Source organism: Prunus mume, linkage group LG5 (assembly GCF_029339155.1).
Source record: "Prunus mume cultivar Tortuosa linkage group LG5, ASM2933915v1, whole genome shotgun sequence".
NCBI classification, from domain to species: Eukaryota; Viridiplantae; Streptophyta; class Magnoliopsida; order Rosales; family Rosaceae; genus Prunus; species Prunus mume.
In genome coordinates, this window is record NC_142702.1 from 8,736,327 (window position 1) to 8,753,765 (window position 17,439).

At 34.4% G+C, this 17,439-nt stretch overlaps 1 protein-coding gene across 1 annotated transcript; it reads right to left on the minus strand.

The window, feature by feature from the left end:
• Nucleotides 1-289: 289 nt before the first annotated feature.
• Nucleotides 290-1,884, minus strand: LOC148916823 (zinc finger BED domain-containing protein RICESLEEPER 2-like). The gene is made up of 3 exons (XM_089052296.1): nucleotides 942-1,884; nucleotides 504-813; nucleotides 290-420 (listed from the first exon to the last, which is right to left on the minus strand). The coding sequence occupies exons 1-3, from the start codon at nucleotides 1,872-1,874 to the stop codon at nucleotides 290-292; spliced, it is 1,374 nt and encodes a 457-aa protein (XP_088908422.1). The 5' UTR covers nucleotides 1,875-1,884.
• Between the last annotated feature and the right edge of the window lie 15,555 nt (nucleotides 1,885-17,439).

Here is a 17,439-nt window from a genome sequence, read left to right on the forward strand (position 1 = left end):
AATACAAATACATATTCATCAGTTCAAGTTGAACTCCAAATTGAATAGACAAGTTCAAGTTCAACTCCAAATTGAACAGAAAAGTTCAAATCAAGTTACAAAAGTGAAATAATTACAACACAAAATACAAATACATGTTCATCAGTTCAAGTTCAACTCCAAATTGAATAGAAAAGTTCAAGTTCAACTCCAAATTGAACAGAAAAGTTCAAATCAAGTTACAAGAGTGAAATAATTACAACACAAAATACAAATAAAAACCAACTGAATAATAATCAGTCTTCATCTTTCATTCAACCACATCAACTCTGTCCACCAACAGTGATGTATTAGAGCCCTCTGCAGAATCTGTAGCATTTATTTCCATCTTGCTAATATCCTCAGTCAATTCTTCTAGGTTGGGTGCTAAAGTACAATTGTCTACAAATCAAATATTAAGGATTAAGCTGATGTTGAAAAGAAACAGATACCAGAAATAAGAATTCAAGTTTGAGCAAATATACCTTCGCCAAATATCCAATCACGCGTACAAACTAGTGCCTCAACATTTTCAGGCTTAAGAGCACTACGATATTGATCAAGCACTCTACCACCAACACTAAATGCTGACTCAGATGCAACTGTGGATATTGGAATAGACAATAAATCACGTGCCAAAATTGATAGTTCAGGATATCGAAATTGGTTCACTTTCCAAAAATCAAGAACATTCAACTTTGTCTTCCTATCAATTTTGGGCTCATCCAAATACAATTGTAACTGAGTCTTTTGGGCAGAAGTGGTAAACTCTTCACTTTCAAAGTTATCAAATTCCTATAAATAAATAAAAAATTATAACATTAATATGAGCACAAACAGTCAAATGTATATTAAACTTTTATGTATTCCTATAAAAATAAATAGTTATTTACCTTCATAACATCCAAGCATTCTTTAGAAACCATGTCATCAACATGAGAACGAGCACCATTTGAGGCACTTGAAGTACCAGAAACAGATTCAGAAGAAGAATATATCCGAAAATATAAATCAAAGAGAGAAAACAACATATCACGAACTTTAGTCATTTCTTCGGAGTTGTAACCATACAACCTTTTATAACAAAATTCCACAAACTGAATTTTGTATCTAGGATCCAATATTACAGCAACTGCAAGGATCAAACTATACTCTTTCCAATACTTATCGAACTTTTCCATCATTTGAGTTGCCATAGATTTCATGAAACTATCTGAATCAACCTTTGCCTTTCTCAAAGTATCTTCTACCACAAAAACTTGAGGAAAATACAGATTTGCTGTTGGGTATTTAGTTCCAGAAAACAAACAAGTCACATCATAAAACACCTTAAGAAACTTGCTAAGTTTTTCCAATTTTCCCCACTCATCTTGAGAAAGAGAATGTTTGTAATTAGAATCACTCAACTGTAAATGCAGAAACGCACGTTGATAATAAAGTGCACTGTCAATCATAAGAAAGGTGGAGTTCCATCTAGTGGGTACATCTTGACGCAATCCCCTTTTACATTCTAAAGAAACTTGTGCAGCACAATCTAGGAATTTCTGTTTCCTCCCTTGTGAACCTCTAACATACTTAATGCTTTCCCTAATTTTCCCCACAGAATCATCAATGTGTTTCAACCCATCTTGCACTATTAAGTTAAGAATGTGAGCACAACATCGAATATGAAAAAACTTTCCATTCATTAATAATGCATCCTTTAAATTAAGTTGCCCCTTCAACAACTCAACAAAAGTATCATTTGAAGATGCATTGTCTAAAGTCATGGAAAAAAGTTTCTTTTCCACCCCCCAATTAGTCAATAACCTATAGATTTTCTCACACAATGCAACACCAGTATGAGGAGGAGGCATAAAACTAAAATTCAATATTCTTTTCTGCAATTTCCAATTAACATCAATAAAATGGACAGTGAGACAAAGATAACCATCTGTGGTTATAGACGTCCATAAATCAGATGTCAAACAAACTCTTCCAGGAACTGAACCCAAAATTTCCTTAAGCTTAGCTTTTTCTCTATTATAAAGACTCAACACATCAGCCTTTGCAGTATTACGAGATACCAATTTAATATCAGCACAAACATAATTGAACAGTTGCCTAATTCTAGCATACTCAACAAACTGAAAGGGTAGGTCATGCATGATAATTGCCATCACTAATAATTCACGAAACTTCATAGGATCGAACTTGGAAGACCTTGTTAAGATAGCCCCATCAGATTTAGATAATAATAACTGGCCTAAATCACGAGTATCAGTTTTCACACAAGATTCAATATGACGCTTCAAATTCCCAGTACCATATCTACTATCACACAAATATTTTTGACCACATTTCATACACTTTGCTCTTTGCTCATTATTTTCATCTATTGGAAGAATTTCAAATTGAGTCCATACCGCTGATGTGAGTTTTCTACGACGCTTACCAGTCTGAGTTACAACTGCATTGTTGTTGTTTGATGGATCTGAATCAACCACATTGTTTCTAACTTCTCCAACTCCAACTCCACCTTCAGCACTTTCGGATACACCTTCAAAAGTATCCATTCCACCTATATGAAACATAATAATTTCATATTAAAAAAATAATTATCAAGCAAAATCTGTGCAACAAAACAACAACGAATTTAACCAAAAAAACACTTACAAAATTATAAATTCCAACACCTCCAACTCCAATCGAACCTGAAATGAAATAAAAAAGTTCAATACCATAAATAAATTAGAAATAGAACAACAAAACAACACTATTAATCTTGATGCTATTGTCTGCCAGTACATTATTGATAGGTTTCGCTGCCTTTATTTCACCACTATCATCACATTCACAATATGATATTATAATAATTAGTTTCTCTTTAACAACCCAAAAACAAAATTTAGAAAACCACCAATCTAAGATTCTAAGACAACCCAAACAACATAATCAGAAACCAATAGAATAAACGAAAAGTGGAAAAGGAATTCCGTCAAATGCAAACTAAGCACAGGAAAAAAAGCCAACCTTTGAATCTGATCTGGGTATCGAGACCAACCCTCTTGTTATTTGTTGAGAGGTAAACGAGAGAGAGTCGAGAGGTAGACGAAGATGAGACCAAAGCAGACGGAGTAAAGAGATGAGGCTTGGATTGGACTTGGAGAGGAGAAAACTGGTTTGGTGAGCACTGAGGAAACTAAGGCTAGGCGGCTGTGTGAAAGTGAAAGGGTCGTTTGTATTGTATCAGAGTGTATGAGTGAGAGGCTAGGGTTATGAACTTATGAATATATATGCAACGTTTGTTTTTTTGGAGGGTATTAAATTATTAATAAGTATTATGCTAGGGTTTTAGTCTTTTAGAGTTTGCAAATAAAATGGGTTAATGGGTTCGATGCGGGTTGACACGACCCGTTTAATAAACGGGTTAGATAGGTATTATAGCGGGTTAGCGGGTTGACCCGAAACCCACCCGTTTATTAAACGGGTCAGAACGGGTTGACCCGAAATTGACCTGTTTTTTTATCGTGCGGGTTTCGAGTCGTGTATCGGGTTGTGTCCGAAATTGCCACCCCTAGTGCTAGGTGATATTAGAATTGATTGTGAGCCATTTACTAGAAGGATACCCAACATTGACACATTTGATGACCTAGTGGGTGAGTTTGGGAGTGAAAATATTAGAGATGAGTGTGAAGATATATGGATTGATTGATTGTTGTAATGTATAACATTTGTTACGCAGTTAATTGTATGACATTAATTAATAGCTTTGTATGACATTAATTTTGCAATAAATTTCAATGTTTGACATCATTCTGATCACATTTTCATTTTGCAGGCTTTGGGTACGACAAATCCAAAATTAAAAATACTGGGTTAACAGTGTAAAATATGATGGTCCAGTTAACAAATCGCAAAAATAGACATCTAAAACATAACCAACATCGTATTATTCCAAACGATGTGGAATGACAATGCAAAACACCGTAAAGAAACAAAAATCGTCATTTGAAAAAGAAAACATGTCGGTTAATTAAAATTAAATTACATGACGATTAATAGATATTAACAACAACGACGGTCAAGAGAATAATGCATGTTGTAGATTTAAAAATAAAACAACCGAACAATGCTCCAACCGACGAATTTTAGGAAAACACTACTTCTATCGATAAATAATTACTATCGTCTAAAGATCACAATAAAGGCAACTCAATTATATTAACTGCCGTGACAACTCTTCTGAACATCAGTTCGACGAAAATAATTGATGTCTCAGAGAATACACATGTCAATGAGGGTTATAAAATCGTCTTTTAAAAGGTCAAGCACGTCCAGTCCTATACACATATCGACGTGGTAAATGACATAACAACGTCGACAAATTGTATTCTAGGGACATAGTGAGGAGATTAACTACGACCGTTAATTTACATTTACCGCTGTTCAAACTTTGATCCACGGCGTTTTATTTCCTGTTTACGCAGTCAAAATCGTTTTTAACGCCTGTAGGTAAACACTTTGGTTGTGGTTAGGAATTGTTATGTCGGTATGTAATAAAATTGTGCCATGTTAAGTATTCAGACGTCAGTATTTATTAAAAAAAAGAAGCTTCGTCTAACGTTGTCCAAGTGGCCTTTTTTTATATCATTTAGACGTCAATTCTTGCGAGAATCAACCATGGAATACCTTTAACAAGGCGGTGTTTTCTTGGGTGGCTAAGTGGAAGATGTTATAAGCATCACTCATTCTACACCTGTAATGTGGTTAACACATTTTACGTCGGTTATGATATGATTCTTGACATATAATATCCTTTAGACGTCTGTTATTTTCTGTAAGCATCGTCTAAGATTGTCGAAGTTTTATTTATTTTTGTTTTTTTATATATAGATTTTGGATGTCAATTTATTTATTTATTAAACGTAGTATATATTAACCATGACGGCTTCGATGTTATACATGATAGTATTTTTTCAAATAGTGTGGGTAACTTTTTTTATGTCTGCATGTATGTAGTTCTTGACATGTAACACTCTTTAGAAGTCTCTATTTTCCAAAAACCGTCATCTAAGGTTGTTAAAGTTTTCTTTTTTTGCTGTATATATAGTAATTAGACATCGGTTTGTATTTTGGTATGACGTTGTATGTCTTAACGACGATGACTATTTTATGTATCAAAAGATGACGGTCAATTTCATGATGGTTTAAAAACCTTCTAGATGACGGTGAATTCCCATTGTCTATTTCAATTTTTGTAGTAGTGATTCTCTTTCTTACTATCACCAACTCTTGGACACGTTGCCAATTGGACATCAAGAATGCGTTCTGAAATGTTCTTAAAGAAGACCTTTTTATTTCTCAGCCCCTTTGCTTCACTGATTCGCAACACCCTCACTTCATTTGCAAACGTCAAAAGGCCTTATCTAGTCTAAAACAAGCCCTCCGTGCATGGTTTAGTCGCTTCAGCATCTGTCTACTATAATTTGGGTTCACTCAAAGAAAAACGGATTCAGTTGTCTTTATTTATCGCGTCTCATACTATTTATGTATTATTATATGTTGATGATATTATATACTACTACAAAAAAGGATAAAGACGACGGGAATTCACCGTCGTGTATTCGGTTTTCAAACCGTCGTGGAATCGACCGACATCTATTTGGGTGTCAAACCACGACGCTAAATCACTGTCGCTGTTAAAACAAACAACGTCATTAACAAATAATAACCGACGTCTTTGTAATGGAAAAAGAGATTAAAAAAAACAGTCGAGGATGAGAATAGACGACCAATTCTAACAAAAAACATCGTTAAAAAGGAAACATATGACATATATTAACAGTACATGGCCGCAAGATATACATACATCGACGAGAACTAAAACCCAGCGCCGTTAAATATACCTTTCACGACAAATAAAAATATGACGTCTTTAAATACATAATCGATGACGTTATTGACTCCTACTACGTCAGTATCTTTTCAACAACCGTCGTGAAATGAATTTTCCACTTTGATTTTTCTATTAATGATGACGTGGAAATAGACGTTTGGGTCATTACTTACGATGCATATATTTAAACTGACGACGTTGTACTAATAAACAACGTCGGTTACAAATAATTGAGAGCCATATTACAGAATTTATACGTCATCTTTTAAAATATAATCGTCATCTAAAGGATCTGAAACGTCAATGTTTCTTAGTTCACCGCGGTGTAAACTAGTTTTAATGACACGATCTTAAAATAAACGACGTGGAAAATATGTTGGGGTCAATACTTATGACATATTAATTTATAAAGACGACATTGTCGTCAATATACAACGTCATTATCATTCAAAAGACAGCCGTGTTTCATAATATATACGTCATCATTAAAACAATTACCGTCGTCTAATTCCTATTAGACGGCGTTGTTAATCCGATATTAGCCGTGTAAAGAAATTTTAATGACATTATCATAAGAAAAGAGATGTGGATACATTCATATAACATTGTTTTTGTAAAGGAACGACGTCCAAATATATCTTAACGTCGACAAATTTACTAATGGATTTAAAATACCGTCGTGAATTCATCCTTTTCCACTTCGTTTATGAAATAACATGTGATGTGGTAAAGTTAAGACGACGTCGTCTTTTGTAAGGTTCAGGTTAGATATCTCGTCTTTTAGACGTCGATATTATGGGATTGGAGTCGTGTTATTTGGAATTACATGGCGGTTCTTTATGCTTTTCCGACGTGATATCCTTAATAACTGTTTCACAATAGCGTCGTGGTTCTTCTTTGTTACGTTGCTTTAAGACGTCGGTAAATATATTGCGGTCGTTGAATGCTCCAAAACGTCGTTTTTTATTAGAACAGACGTTTGTTTTTCACATTTTTATCAAGACCGTCGTGTTTGTAATCTTGAACTAGTATTTTTTGTACTGATTGTTTTGTGGCCAAAACTTGTATAATGAAAGTGAAGAAATCACATTACAATATTAATATCATACACTGCCAATTACATAAGCATCATTCAATCCATATATCTTCACACCCATCTCGAATATTTTGACTCCCAAAATCACCCACTAGTTCATCAAATGCGTCAACATTTGGCATCCCTCTAGTAAATGACTCACACTCAATTCTCACATCATCTAAGACATCATCATCACCAATAACATCATTATATTCTCTATTAGGCATTGATAACACTACCGACCAACCACGATGCATCGGGTCGTCAATAAAAAATACTTGTTTGACTTGAAAAGTCAAAACAAATTGGTCATTCCTGTATCCAATTTTACTCAAATCTACAAAGGTAAATCCAAGTTCGTCGACTACAAGACCAGAAGTACTATCTATCCAATCACACCTAAAGACTGGGATTGTAAACTTTTGGTAGTCAAGGTCCCAAATTTCTTGAATGACACCATAGAAACCCATATTTGAGAGAATTGGGTTTTTATCCTTGGCACTAGCAACTTGCATGGTATGTGCAAGTAAATAAACTCCACTATTTTGAGTTGTCCGCACATCATCTTGTGCCTTGATGTTGAATTTAATACCTTTAATAAGATAGCTCCTATATGATGGCACTGCCATGTTTGGACCAGCTGCTAGACACCTTAAATTTTCTGATATGCCATGATTGTCTTCCTCATTAAGTTCACTTTGAATCTAAAAATTAATCATATCTTAATTCAATCTAACATAGAAAGAAGAAAATTAAAAGTCCAATATGTTATTCAATAACATATACCTTGAAGCGTAGCCATTGAATGAAAGTGCTATTGTGCTTATCCTGCAGCCACTTTGTTCTCTTTCTAAATTTTGGATAAGCGGTCTTGATGTGGATCATATGTTGCCTACATGACACGAAAAATTCAAGCATTACGGTCCCAAACATATAAGATAAACATAAGAAATAATTTAAAATGGAAACTTAAAGAATAAAACTCATACGTACTCGATATAAGTTAGGACTTCCTCTGTATTCTCCAAGACATATAGATGTGCTTGGTTCAATAGGTCCCGATCAACTATGCTCACTGTGCAACCTGATAATGGCTTTGAAACTCCCATCTTTTGGCTTGAAGGCACTCCAACTGTACTAACATAAGATAAATGCTTGGTACAAAACTCTACAGCTTCTTCAGCTATATACCGCTCAGCAATGCAACCTTCGGGACGAGTACGATTCTGAACATACCCCTTTAGCACTTTCATATATCTTTCAAAAGGATACATCCATCTAAAATATACTGGCCCACATAGACGAACTTCTCTGACAAGATGTACTACTAGATGAACCATGATATCAAAGAATGAAGGGGGAAAGTACTTCTCAAGCAAACACAAAGTAACTACTACATCTTCTTCCAACATATCTAACTTGGAAACATCAACAGTCTTTGCACATATAGCATTGAAGAAGAAGCACAAACGTGTTATTGCATACCTTGCAGGCTTCTCCAAAACAGAATGAATTGCCACAGGGAGCAATTGTTGCATTAAGGTATGACAATCATGTGATTTAAAGCCAAGAAGTCTTGAATCTTGTAAAGATTCAAGATTTTTTAAATTTGAAGAATAACCTTTAGGGACCTTCATACCATAGAAAGAATTGCAAACCTCTCTCTTCTCTGCTCTTGACAAATTTCAAGGCCCGGGAGGCAAACGAGTACGTCTTTCTCCATACTCTGATTGCAAATCAGTTTTGACCCCCATGTTCAATAAATCTAAGGGAGTTTCACTAAAACACTCAAAATGGGGGCTGAAATTATAAAAAAAACCCAACGCCCAAAACATTTTATAAATACACTTAAAATCCATCATTACACACACTCAAAACCCATTTATAAACACACCAAAAAAAATATACAATTGTTGATTTTGGGTGTGTTTCTATGTTTAAATAGTGTTTGGGTTTTTTTTATATATACATGTCTAGAATTGGGTTTATTTATAAATTTGTATAAATCTAATCGAGTAGCAATCCCATCTTTATTTTTTCCAGAGATCTCCAGCAATGTACCAATGATACTATCGCAAACATTCATCTCAATGTGCATAACATCTAGGACATGCCTCACATGAAGGTATTTCTAATACTCGAGATCAAAGAATATTGATTTCTTCTTCCAACAAACTCTGTCACCATCTTCAACCATATGCAGCACTTCTTATCCGGTTAATGGCTCGGGAGGCATGCCATATTCAGGTTTCCCATTAAAAGCTGCACGTTGCCTCCTATATGGATTATTGATTGGTAACCATTTTCTATGCCCAATGTAACAAATTTTGTGGCCATTTTTCAACCTGTGACTAGGTGTATCATCGCCGCATATTGGAAAAGCTTTATATCATTTAACAACACAACCAGATAAGTTTCCATAGACGGGGAAATCATTAATTGTCCACATTAATGCAGCTCTGAGTGTAAAGTATTCTCCATTATGTGCATCATACACTCCTCCAATCCCATCCCACAAAGATTTTAAATCATCAATCAAAGGCTCCAAGTAGACGTCTATATCATTTCCGGGTTGTTTAGGACCGGAAATCAATAAGGTCAACATCATGAACTTTCGTTTCATGCACAGCCATGGAGGGAGATTATATGTAACTAAGATAACTGGCCAGCAACTATATCTGCTACTTAGAGAACTGTGGGGATTGAATCCATCAGATGAAAGAGCCAATCTCAAGTTTCTCGGCTCATTACCAAACTCGGGTCATTTATCATCAAGAAGTTTCCAAGACGGGGAATCCGCCGGATGAGACATCTGACCGTCAATTGATTTTCTAGCAGCATGCCAAGTCAAACTCTTAGCTGTCTCATGTGATCGAAACATCCTTTTAAACCTTGGAATTGGAGGAAAATACCACACCACCTTCGCTGGCACACCCTCTTTCAAGATTGAATCTTTGCCTTCCTTCCACCTTGAGATACCACAAGTAGGACAATTAGTTGAATCTTCATACTCCTTTCTATATAAGATTCAATCATTGGGGCATGCGTGCATTTTCTCATAACTCATCCCCAATGCACACAAAGTCTTTTTTGCCTCATACATAGAGGCCGGAATTGTATTTCATTCTGGAAGCAAATCGCCTTGAAATATCAATAATTCTGTAAAATAGACATCACTCATCCCATCTTTTGCCTTCAAATTATACAACTTCACTAATGCTGATAACTTCGTGTACTTTCTACAACCAGGGTACAATGGTTGATCTCCATCCCCAATCACATTGGCAAACTCATAAGGATCGGATCCAAAATCACCAAAATCATTATCATCCATCTCTATTTCTTCAGACACAAAACTGTACCTACTATGGTCATCATCTTCTTCAACATTTCTACTAGCATTAGTAGTTGCTTCCCAAGGTTCTCCGTGAAATGTCCAATTCTTATAGCTTTGGTCAACTCCATTAAAGTATAAGTGATCCCTTATAATTCCAACCCCAAACAATTTAAAATTAACACATTTAACACATGGACAACGGATATGTGTTGTAGTTAGAAGATTTTCTACAGAAACGTTCAAAAATGCTTCCACCCCTAACTCATATGCCTTCGATCTTCTATCCGAGTGCATCCATGACTTATCCATCTCCGACACTATACCCTATTATCTATAATAAAGTGAAAAGACAAGCAATGACCATCACTATAGCAGATTATATAAAGTTTTAATAGCAAGTAATATACTACATAGACGACGGTTTTTAAACAAAACAGACGTATTTGACATATATAGACGACGGTTTATCAACAAACGTCGTCTAATAATAACCACGACAGTAGATAAAGAACACCGTCATGTATAATACAGACGACGGTTTATTAAAAAACCGTCGTCGTATGCCTAAAAAGGCGTCAATATCCCGGTTTATGTTGGGTATTAAGCATGAAACCAAGCATGAAACAACATATACTAAGCATGAAAACAATAAATCCATTCTCGATTCAACATAACAGAGAGTGATTAAAAGATCCGACAAAATTAAATCCATTCCCCATTCAACATAACAGAGAGTGATCATGAAAACATTAAACAGAAAATCCATGAACCCATACCTCCAACAACATTACTAAAAGATCGCACAACATATATCTAAAACCCTTTAACAAAACAACCTAATATCATTCAATGAATTTACAAGGGGAAAATAAGGGTTTGTACTTACATGTTGGCAGAGCCCACAGAATATGGCGTACTTGGATTCTACGGAGCCTGAAGAGCCCAACTTTGAATTAGAGATTATGGGAGAGAGTGAAATCTTATGTTGCCCGAAATATGAAAATTTTAGGGTTCAAGGTTACAAGTATAAGACTTAGAGCGAAATCTGAAAATTTTAGGTCGCGCGAAATTTTTTTGGAAAGCACGCTCTTTAAAACATCGACGAAAAAAACAATCGAAGTCGTCAAAACTAAGAGAAACCATGGCGAAAGTTTTACCAAAACCGACGTAAATTCATTATTCCACGACTCAAACACTAAACTTAACACTGTTTATTTTAAAGAAACAACGTCGTCTGTTGAACCAATAGCGTCGTTTGAATAACCTTTTATGTTTTTTTTAAAAAATCGATGACGTTGTTATTCATGTACAACGTCATTTTAAAGGAACATAAACACCGTCGTCAAAAAGGTAAACATCGACTGAAAACATAAATACCGTCGTTAAAAAATAATACCCTAAACCCTAAATTATATATTACTAAAATATTATTTTATAAAAGGGTTTATGGTTTTACAGCCTAATATATAACGTCTTTTAAACCGTAAACGCCAAAAATTATCCTGTAATCCTAAACCCTAATAAATAACAACCCTAAACCATCAAACTACAAGTGATGTTATGACTCATCAAAACAATTTATTTTTAGGTGGTCATTTTAAATTTGTATTACTCAAACTGAATTTTTTTAAGGTTTAGGGGGAAGAAAAGATATCAATGACTTCATAGGAGTTGACGTTTCATTTTTTGGATTTATTTTATATTTATTTTGAATATTTTGAATTAAAAATAATAAAATATTCTTATATCAACTACAAACCACGTCGGGGTTAATAAATTAAAGACGTTGTAAATCATAATAAACAACTCACTTGTAACCGTGACGTCGTTTAAAAGAGAAACCATGACTGATGTTTCACCATCCGACGTAAACTCAATATTCTACGACTCAATCACCGTCGTTAAAAAGTAATACCCTAAACCCTAAACCCTGCATTATATATTTTAAAAATATAATTTTATAAAAGGGTTTATGGTTTTATAGCCTAATATATAACAAACATAAACCGTAAACCCCAAAAATTATCCTTTAATCCTAAACCCTAATAAATAACAACCCTAAACCCTAAACCATCAAACTACGAGTGATGTTATGACTCATCAAAACAATTTATTTTTGGGTGGTCATTTCAAATTTGTATTACTCAAACTGAAATTTTTTTAAGGTTTAGGGGGAAAAAAATATATCAATGACTTCATAGGAGTTGACGTTGCATTTTTTGGATTTATTTTATATTTATTTTGAATTAAAAATAATAAAATATTTTTATATCAACTACAAACCACGTCGGGGTTAATAAATTAAAGACGTTGTAAATCATAATAAACGACTCACTTGTAAAAAGGACGTCGTTTAAAAGAGAAACCATAGCGGATGTTTCACCATCCGACGTAAACTTAATATTCCACGACTCAATCACCGTCATTAAAAAGTAATACCCTAAACCCTAAACCCTAAACCCTAAATTATATATTTTTAAAATATAATTTTATAAAAGGGTTTATGGTTTTACAACCTAATATATAACAAACATAAACCGTAAACCCCAAAAATTATCCTTTAATCCTAAACCCTAATAAATAACAACCCTAAACCCTAAACCATCAAACTGCAAGTGATGTTATGACTCATCAAAATAATTTATTTTTGGGCGGTCATTTTAAATTTGTATTACTCAAACTGAATTTTTTTAAGGTTTTAGGGGAAGAAAATATATCAATGACTTCATAGGAGTTGACGTTGCATTTTTTTGATCTATTTTATATTTATTATGAATATTTTGAATGAAATAGAATAAAATATTCCTACAAACACAACAAACCACGTCCACTTTAAGAAAGTAACGACGTTGTAAATATAATAAACGACTTACTTGTTGAAAAGACGTCGTTTAAAAGCGAAACCATGGCGAAATTTTCACTAAAACGACGTCCTATCGACGTACAAACGTTATATCACGACTTAAACAAAATAGGTGTCGCCGTGTAATTTAATTACCACGTCATACCTGTCGTCTAAATATCCTTTTACGTCGGTTTTGTTTCAAACTATTACACGTCGGTTACGCAATTTGTTTTTTTTTTTTAAATTAAGAAAACCTCAACAAATTTTCAGGGAAAAAACGGATGTATATTATAGACAAAATTTGTACATTATATATTATAGACAAAATTTGTACATTATATAAAAATATAAAGTGTTCTAAAAATCCTCTAGTCCACATGAAGGCAAACAAACTCTGCCCATTCATTCCTTACTTCATCAATGGCTGCTTGGGGGTATGGCGCTTGCTCTTTTCCGTTGGCAAACTGCAATCCATAAACAATGATTATTAAGCTTTATAAATAAAAAGAAATTCAATCACAGACGACACTATTTTCATAACCGACGTAGTATATCGATTCAACGACGGTAATTTTAAAGGACCGTCGTTGATAATGCAAAAAACCACATAAAATGTATCTGAAAATTTTCTTCTTACCGTCTTCTCAAACTCCAAGGAAGGATCCATGATGATGTCTCTCATGAAGTGCATGACATAATACCCGCATTCCACACTGCTGGGTTACTTTGGTGTGCTTGGCAGAGTTTTCCAAATGGGTGCTTTACGGCCTTGTCTGCCTATGTGGGAATTATAAATTTTTATAGCACTGTTCACCATGTTTTTGGCCTCCTCATTAAGCACACGATTTCCAGGTAGAGGATCCAGAAAATAGACGGTTTCCTTCTTTGCTCTCACAATCAGCAAGACCCAATGACGGCTGCACAAATTTAATATAAAACAAAGATATATAAAAAAGTCAGCACAAGAAAACAAACGACGGTTATTTATAAAAACGACGTATTATATAGTTTCACACGACGAAATAACGTAGCAATCGACATCATTATAAATTTATCACGACGGTAATTAACTAACGACGTGGTTAGTCGTTTCAAACGACTCAATAAATAAAGAACCGACGTGGTTAGATGTTTCAAACGGCACAAAATTAGTTAAACAGTTTTCTACGCAGTGCATCATACAAACAAAATCCTGTTAAGGCATCATGAAAATCTGTTCACCATTTGTCTTCTGAAGTCGATTGGCTACAATTCGTGATCTGTCAGTTAGTGACCCAGCGTTGGCACTAACTTGAGCAGGGTCGATAAAGCCAACCATGTTGAGCATATTTGCTACTTTCAAATGATCATGTAAGCACCTAAATATATAAAACAAAGATATATAAAAAAGTCAGCACAAAAAACACACGACGGTTATTTATAAAAAACGACGTATTATACAATTTCACATGACGAAATGAAATAGAAATCGATGTTATACTTAATTTATAACGACGGTACATAACTAACGACGTGGTTAGTAGTTTCAAATGACTCAATAAATAAACCACCGACGTCTTATGCTATAATGATTTTTTTTTTCAACACAAATTTGAGTGTGAAATAAATATTTGATAAGGACAAACCTCATATATACTAGAAGCACAGTAGCCCCAATTTCTTCCATGCCTGCTAACTGTGTAATATTTTCAGGCAAGACGAAGGTACTGCGATCTGCACCAAACACATCCTTCCCAATTGTAAAGGTCATGATCTTCTCCTGAGGCTTTAGTGTGGTTTCCACATAACGACAAAGGGATTGTAAGGAAGATGGCACCTCCACCTTTGAATAATCAGCTACTTCAATACCCTGTTTAAAGAAATAAAGCAAAATAAAATGACGTGGTAATTCAATAAACACTACGGTTTAAAGAAAACAACGTCGTCTGATAATAATTTAAACGACGATAACAAAACACTGTCGTGTTGAATAATTTATTACGTCATAGGAAACAAATTACGACGTCGAATTTGAAAACAAACGACGGTTTAAAGAAACTATCGACGTCTGAAATTTGAAAAACAAATAAAAAAGACAAAGTTATGAGAATATACCTTTTCATCATGCTTTTCTTCATCTTCTTTTTTTTCTTTCTTCTCTTCATCTTCTTTTTCTTCTTTATTTTCTTCATCTTTTTTTTCTTCTTTATTTAGTTGAAGTAGTTGTAGTTGTGGTCTCCATATTTAACCACGTAAATAAGAAGCTACCGTCGTCTTATTTAGTTGAAGTAGTTGTGTTCAAAGTTGGAAACTTTCCCTCTTGTCTGTATATTTTATCAAACTTGGAAACAGTGCATGTGTAAGTCAGGTAGACGAAAAGTTGAATATATACACAAACCGTTTCAAAAAAATAAGACGGCGGTTTACAGAGAACGACGACGTATAAATAAAAAACTACGACGATAATTTGAACTTAAGACGTGGTAAATAAATACGACAGTAGTGTTGTAGGTACCGTCATAGTAAACTCAAAATAAAAGTCGATAAATTAATATCTCGCGTCATGGTACAAAGATTTAACACGTTGTTTTTTTAATATACCGACGTGGATTTTTATAATATATGACGTATATTAAATAATAATCGACGTTGATTTTAAAATTAAACGGCGGTTTGTGTGTAATGACCGCCGTGGGTTTTGAAAATTTATTGTATAAATTTGTCGCTTTCTTTCAGTTTCAGTTTTCATTTAGGGTTCCAAGTTCTTCCTCTCTCATAGACACTCTCTCTCACCTCTCAAAGACAATAATTTGGATGTCTTTCTCAAAGAGAAATGGAGCTTACTCTCCAACAAATCTATGTCCACAAGAAGAAGCTTGTCATCTAGACATCTCACTTCCGTGATCAGGTCTGATAGGAGACTTAGTGCTTCTGAATACTCCTTGCTTTCCATCAAAATAGATGCAAGCCTGGCCTCCACTCGCTGTCGAAGGAAAGTTCACTTCTCAGCACGGGTCCACTGCGCCATTTCTTTGCAAAGGGAAATCTAAAGATCAGATGTGCCTGATCCTCTGCTTGATTTTCTAGGCTAAGAAGATCCGTCAGATTTGTGATAGCCTGTTCCTTTATCCGTAGAGCTTCAGAAGAAGAATATGGGTTTTCAAGAATGCGATAAAGAATAGAAATGGCTTCAGATGGCCTCTAAAGCCTGAGCAATCGAATTTGTAAAGTTTCTTGTTTGGGTGACTGATTTAAATTAAATATGAATATAAAAACAACGACGGTTTTTTGTTCTACCGTCGTCTTTTTTGTCTTAAGATGGTGGTATGTTTATAATTTCCGACGTCTTTAATTTCTACGTCAGTTACTTAATTGATTCTGTCGTTGGTTTTTTGCTCTGAGACTAAGACGAGGCAATATATTTTTTTCGCGACGTGGATTCTTTTTGTTAAATGTCGTTAGGTGTAATATAACCGACGTGGATTTGATTTTTTAATTATAAATAGAGTTTTTTTTTTCCGAGTTCTTTCAGTTTTAGTTTTCAATTACAGTGTGTTATAAATAAAGTTTTTTTTCCCGAGGAAATTTAAATGACGGAAATTAATGTTATAGAATTTGTAAAGTTTCTTGTTTGGGTGATTGATTTAAATCAAATACGAATATAAAAACAACGACGGTTTTTTGTTCTACCGTCGTCGTTTTTTGTCGTAAGATGGCGGTAGGTTTATAATTTCCGACATCTTTAATTTCTACGTCAGTTAATTGATTCTGTCGTTGGTTTTTTTCTTTGAGACTAAGACGACGCAATATATTTGTTTCGCGACGTGGATTCGTTTTGTTAAACGTCGTTATGTGTAATATAACCGACGTGGATTTGATTTTTTAATTATAAATAGATTTTTTTTCACGAGTTCTTTCCGTTTTAGTTTTCAATTAGGGTTTCAACTTTTTCTTGCCCTTTTCTCTGTCTCACCTCACCTCTTAGGAGGCAATTGTTTGGATATTGGTGTGTGTGTATGTTTGTGTATCTGATTCACAAACATACACACATCACCAATTTTCAAAAAATTGTCTATCTGATTGCAAATTTGTGGATGCCATCGTGAAATTTTAGGAGGCAATTGTTTGGATGTTGATGTGTGTGTGTGCTTTTGTGTAGATACACAAACGCACACACATCATCAACTTCCAAAAAATTGTCTCTCTGATTGCAAATCTGAGGTGACGTCAAATTTCATAGGCAATTTTTTGGATGTTAATGTGTATGTGTGTTTGTGTATCTCAAAGACACAAATACACATACA

What these genes read in the sequence shown, in the direction of transcription:
- LOC148916823 (XM_089052296.1), bottom strand. Translation starts at nt 1,874, where the DNA reads ATGCCTCCTCCTCATACTGGTGTTGCATTGTGTGAGAAAATCTATAGG. An exon ending in GTTCTCATGTTGATGACATG is followed by an intron (nt 814 to 941) that starts GTTTCTAAAGAA and finishes ATTTATTTATAG; the next exon opens with GAATTTGATAACTTTGAAAG. An exon ending in TGATTGGATATTTGGCGAAG is followed by an intron (nt 421 to 503) that starts GTATATTTGCTC and finishes TTTGATTTGTAG; the next exon opens with ACAATTGTACTTTAGCACCC.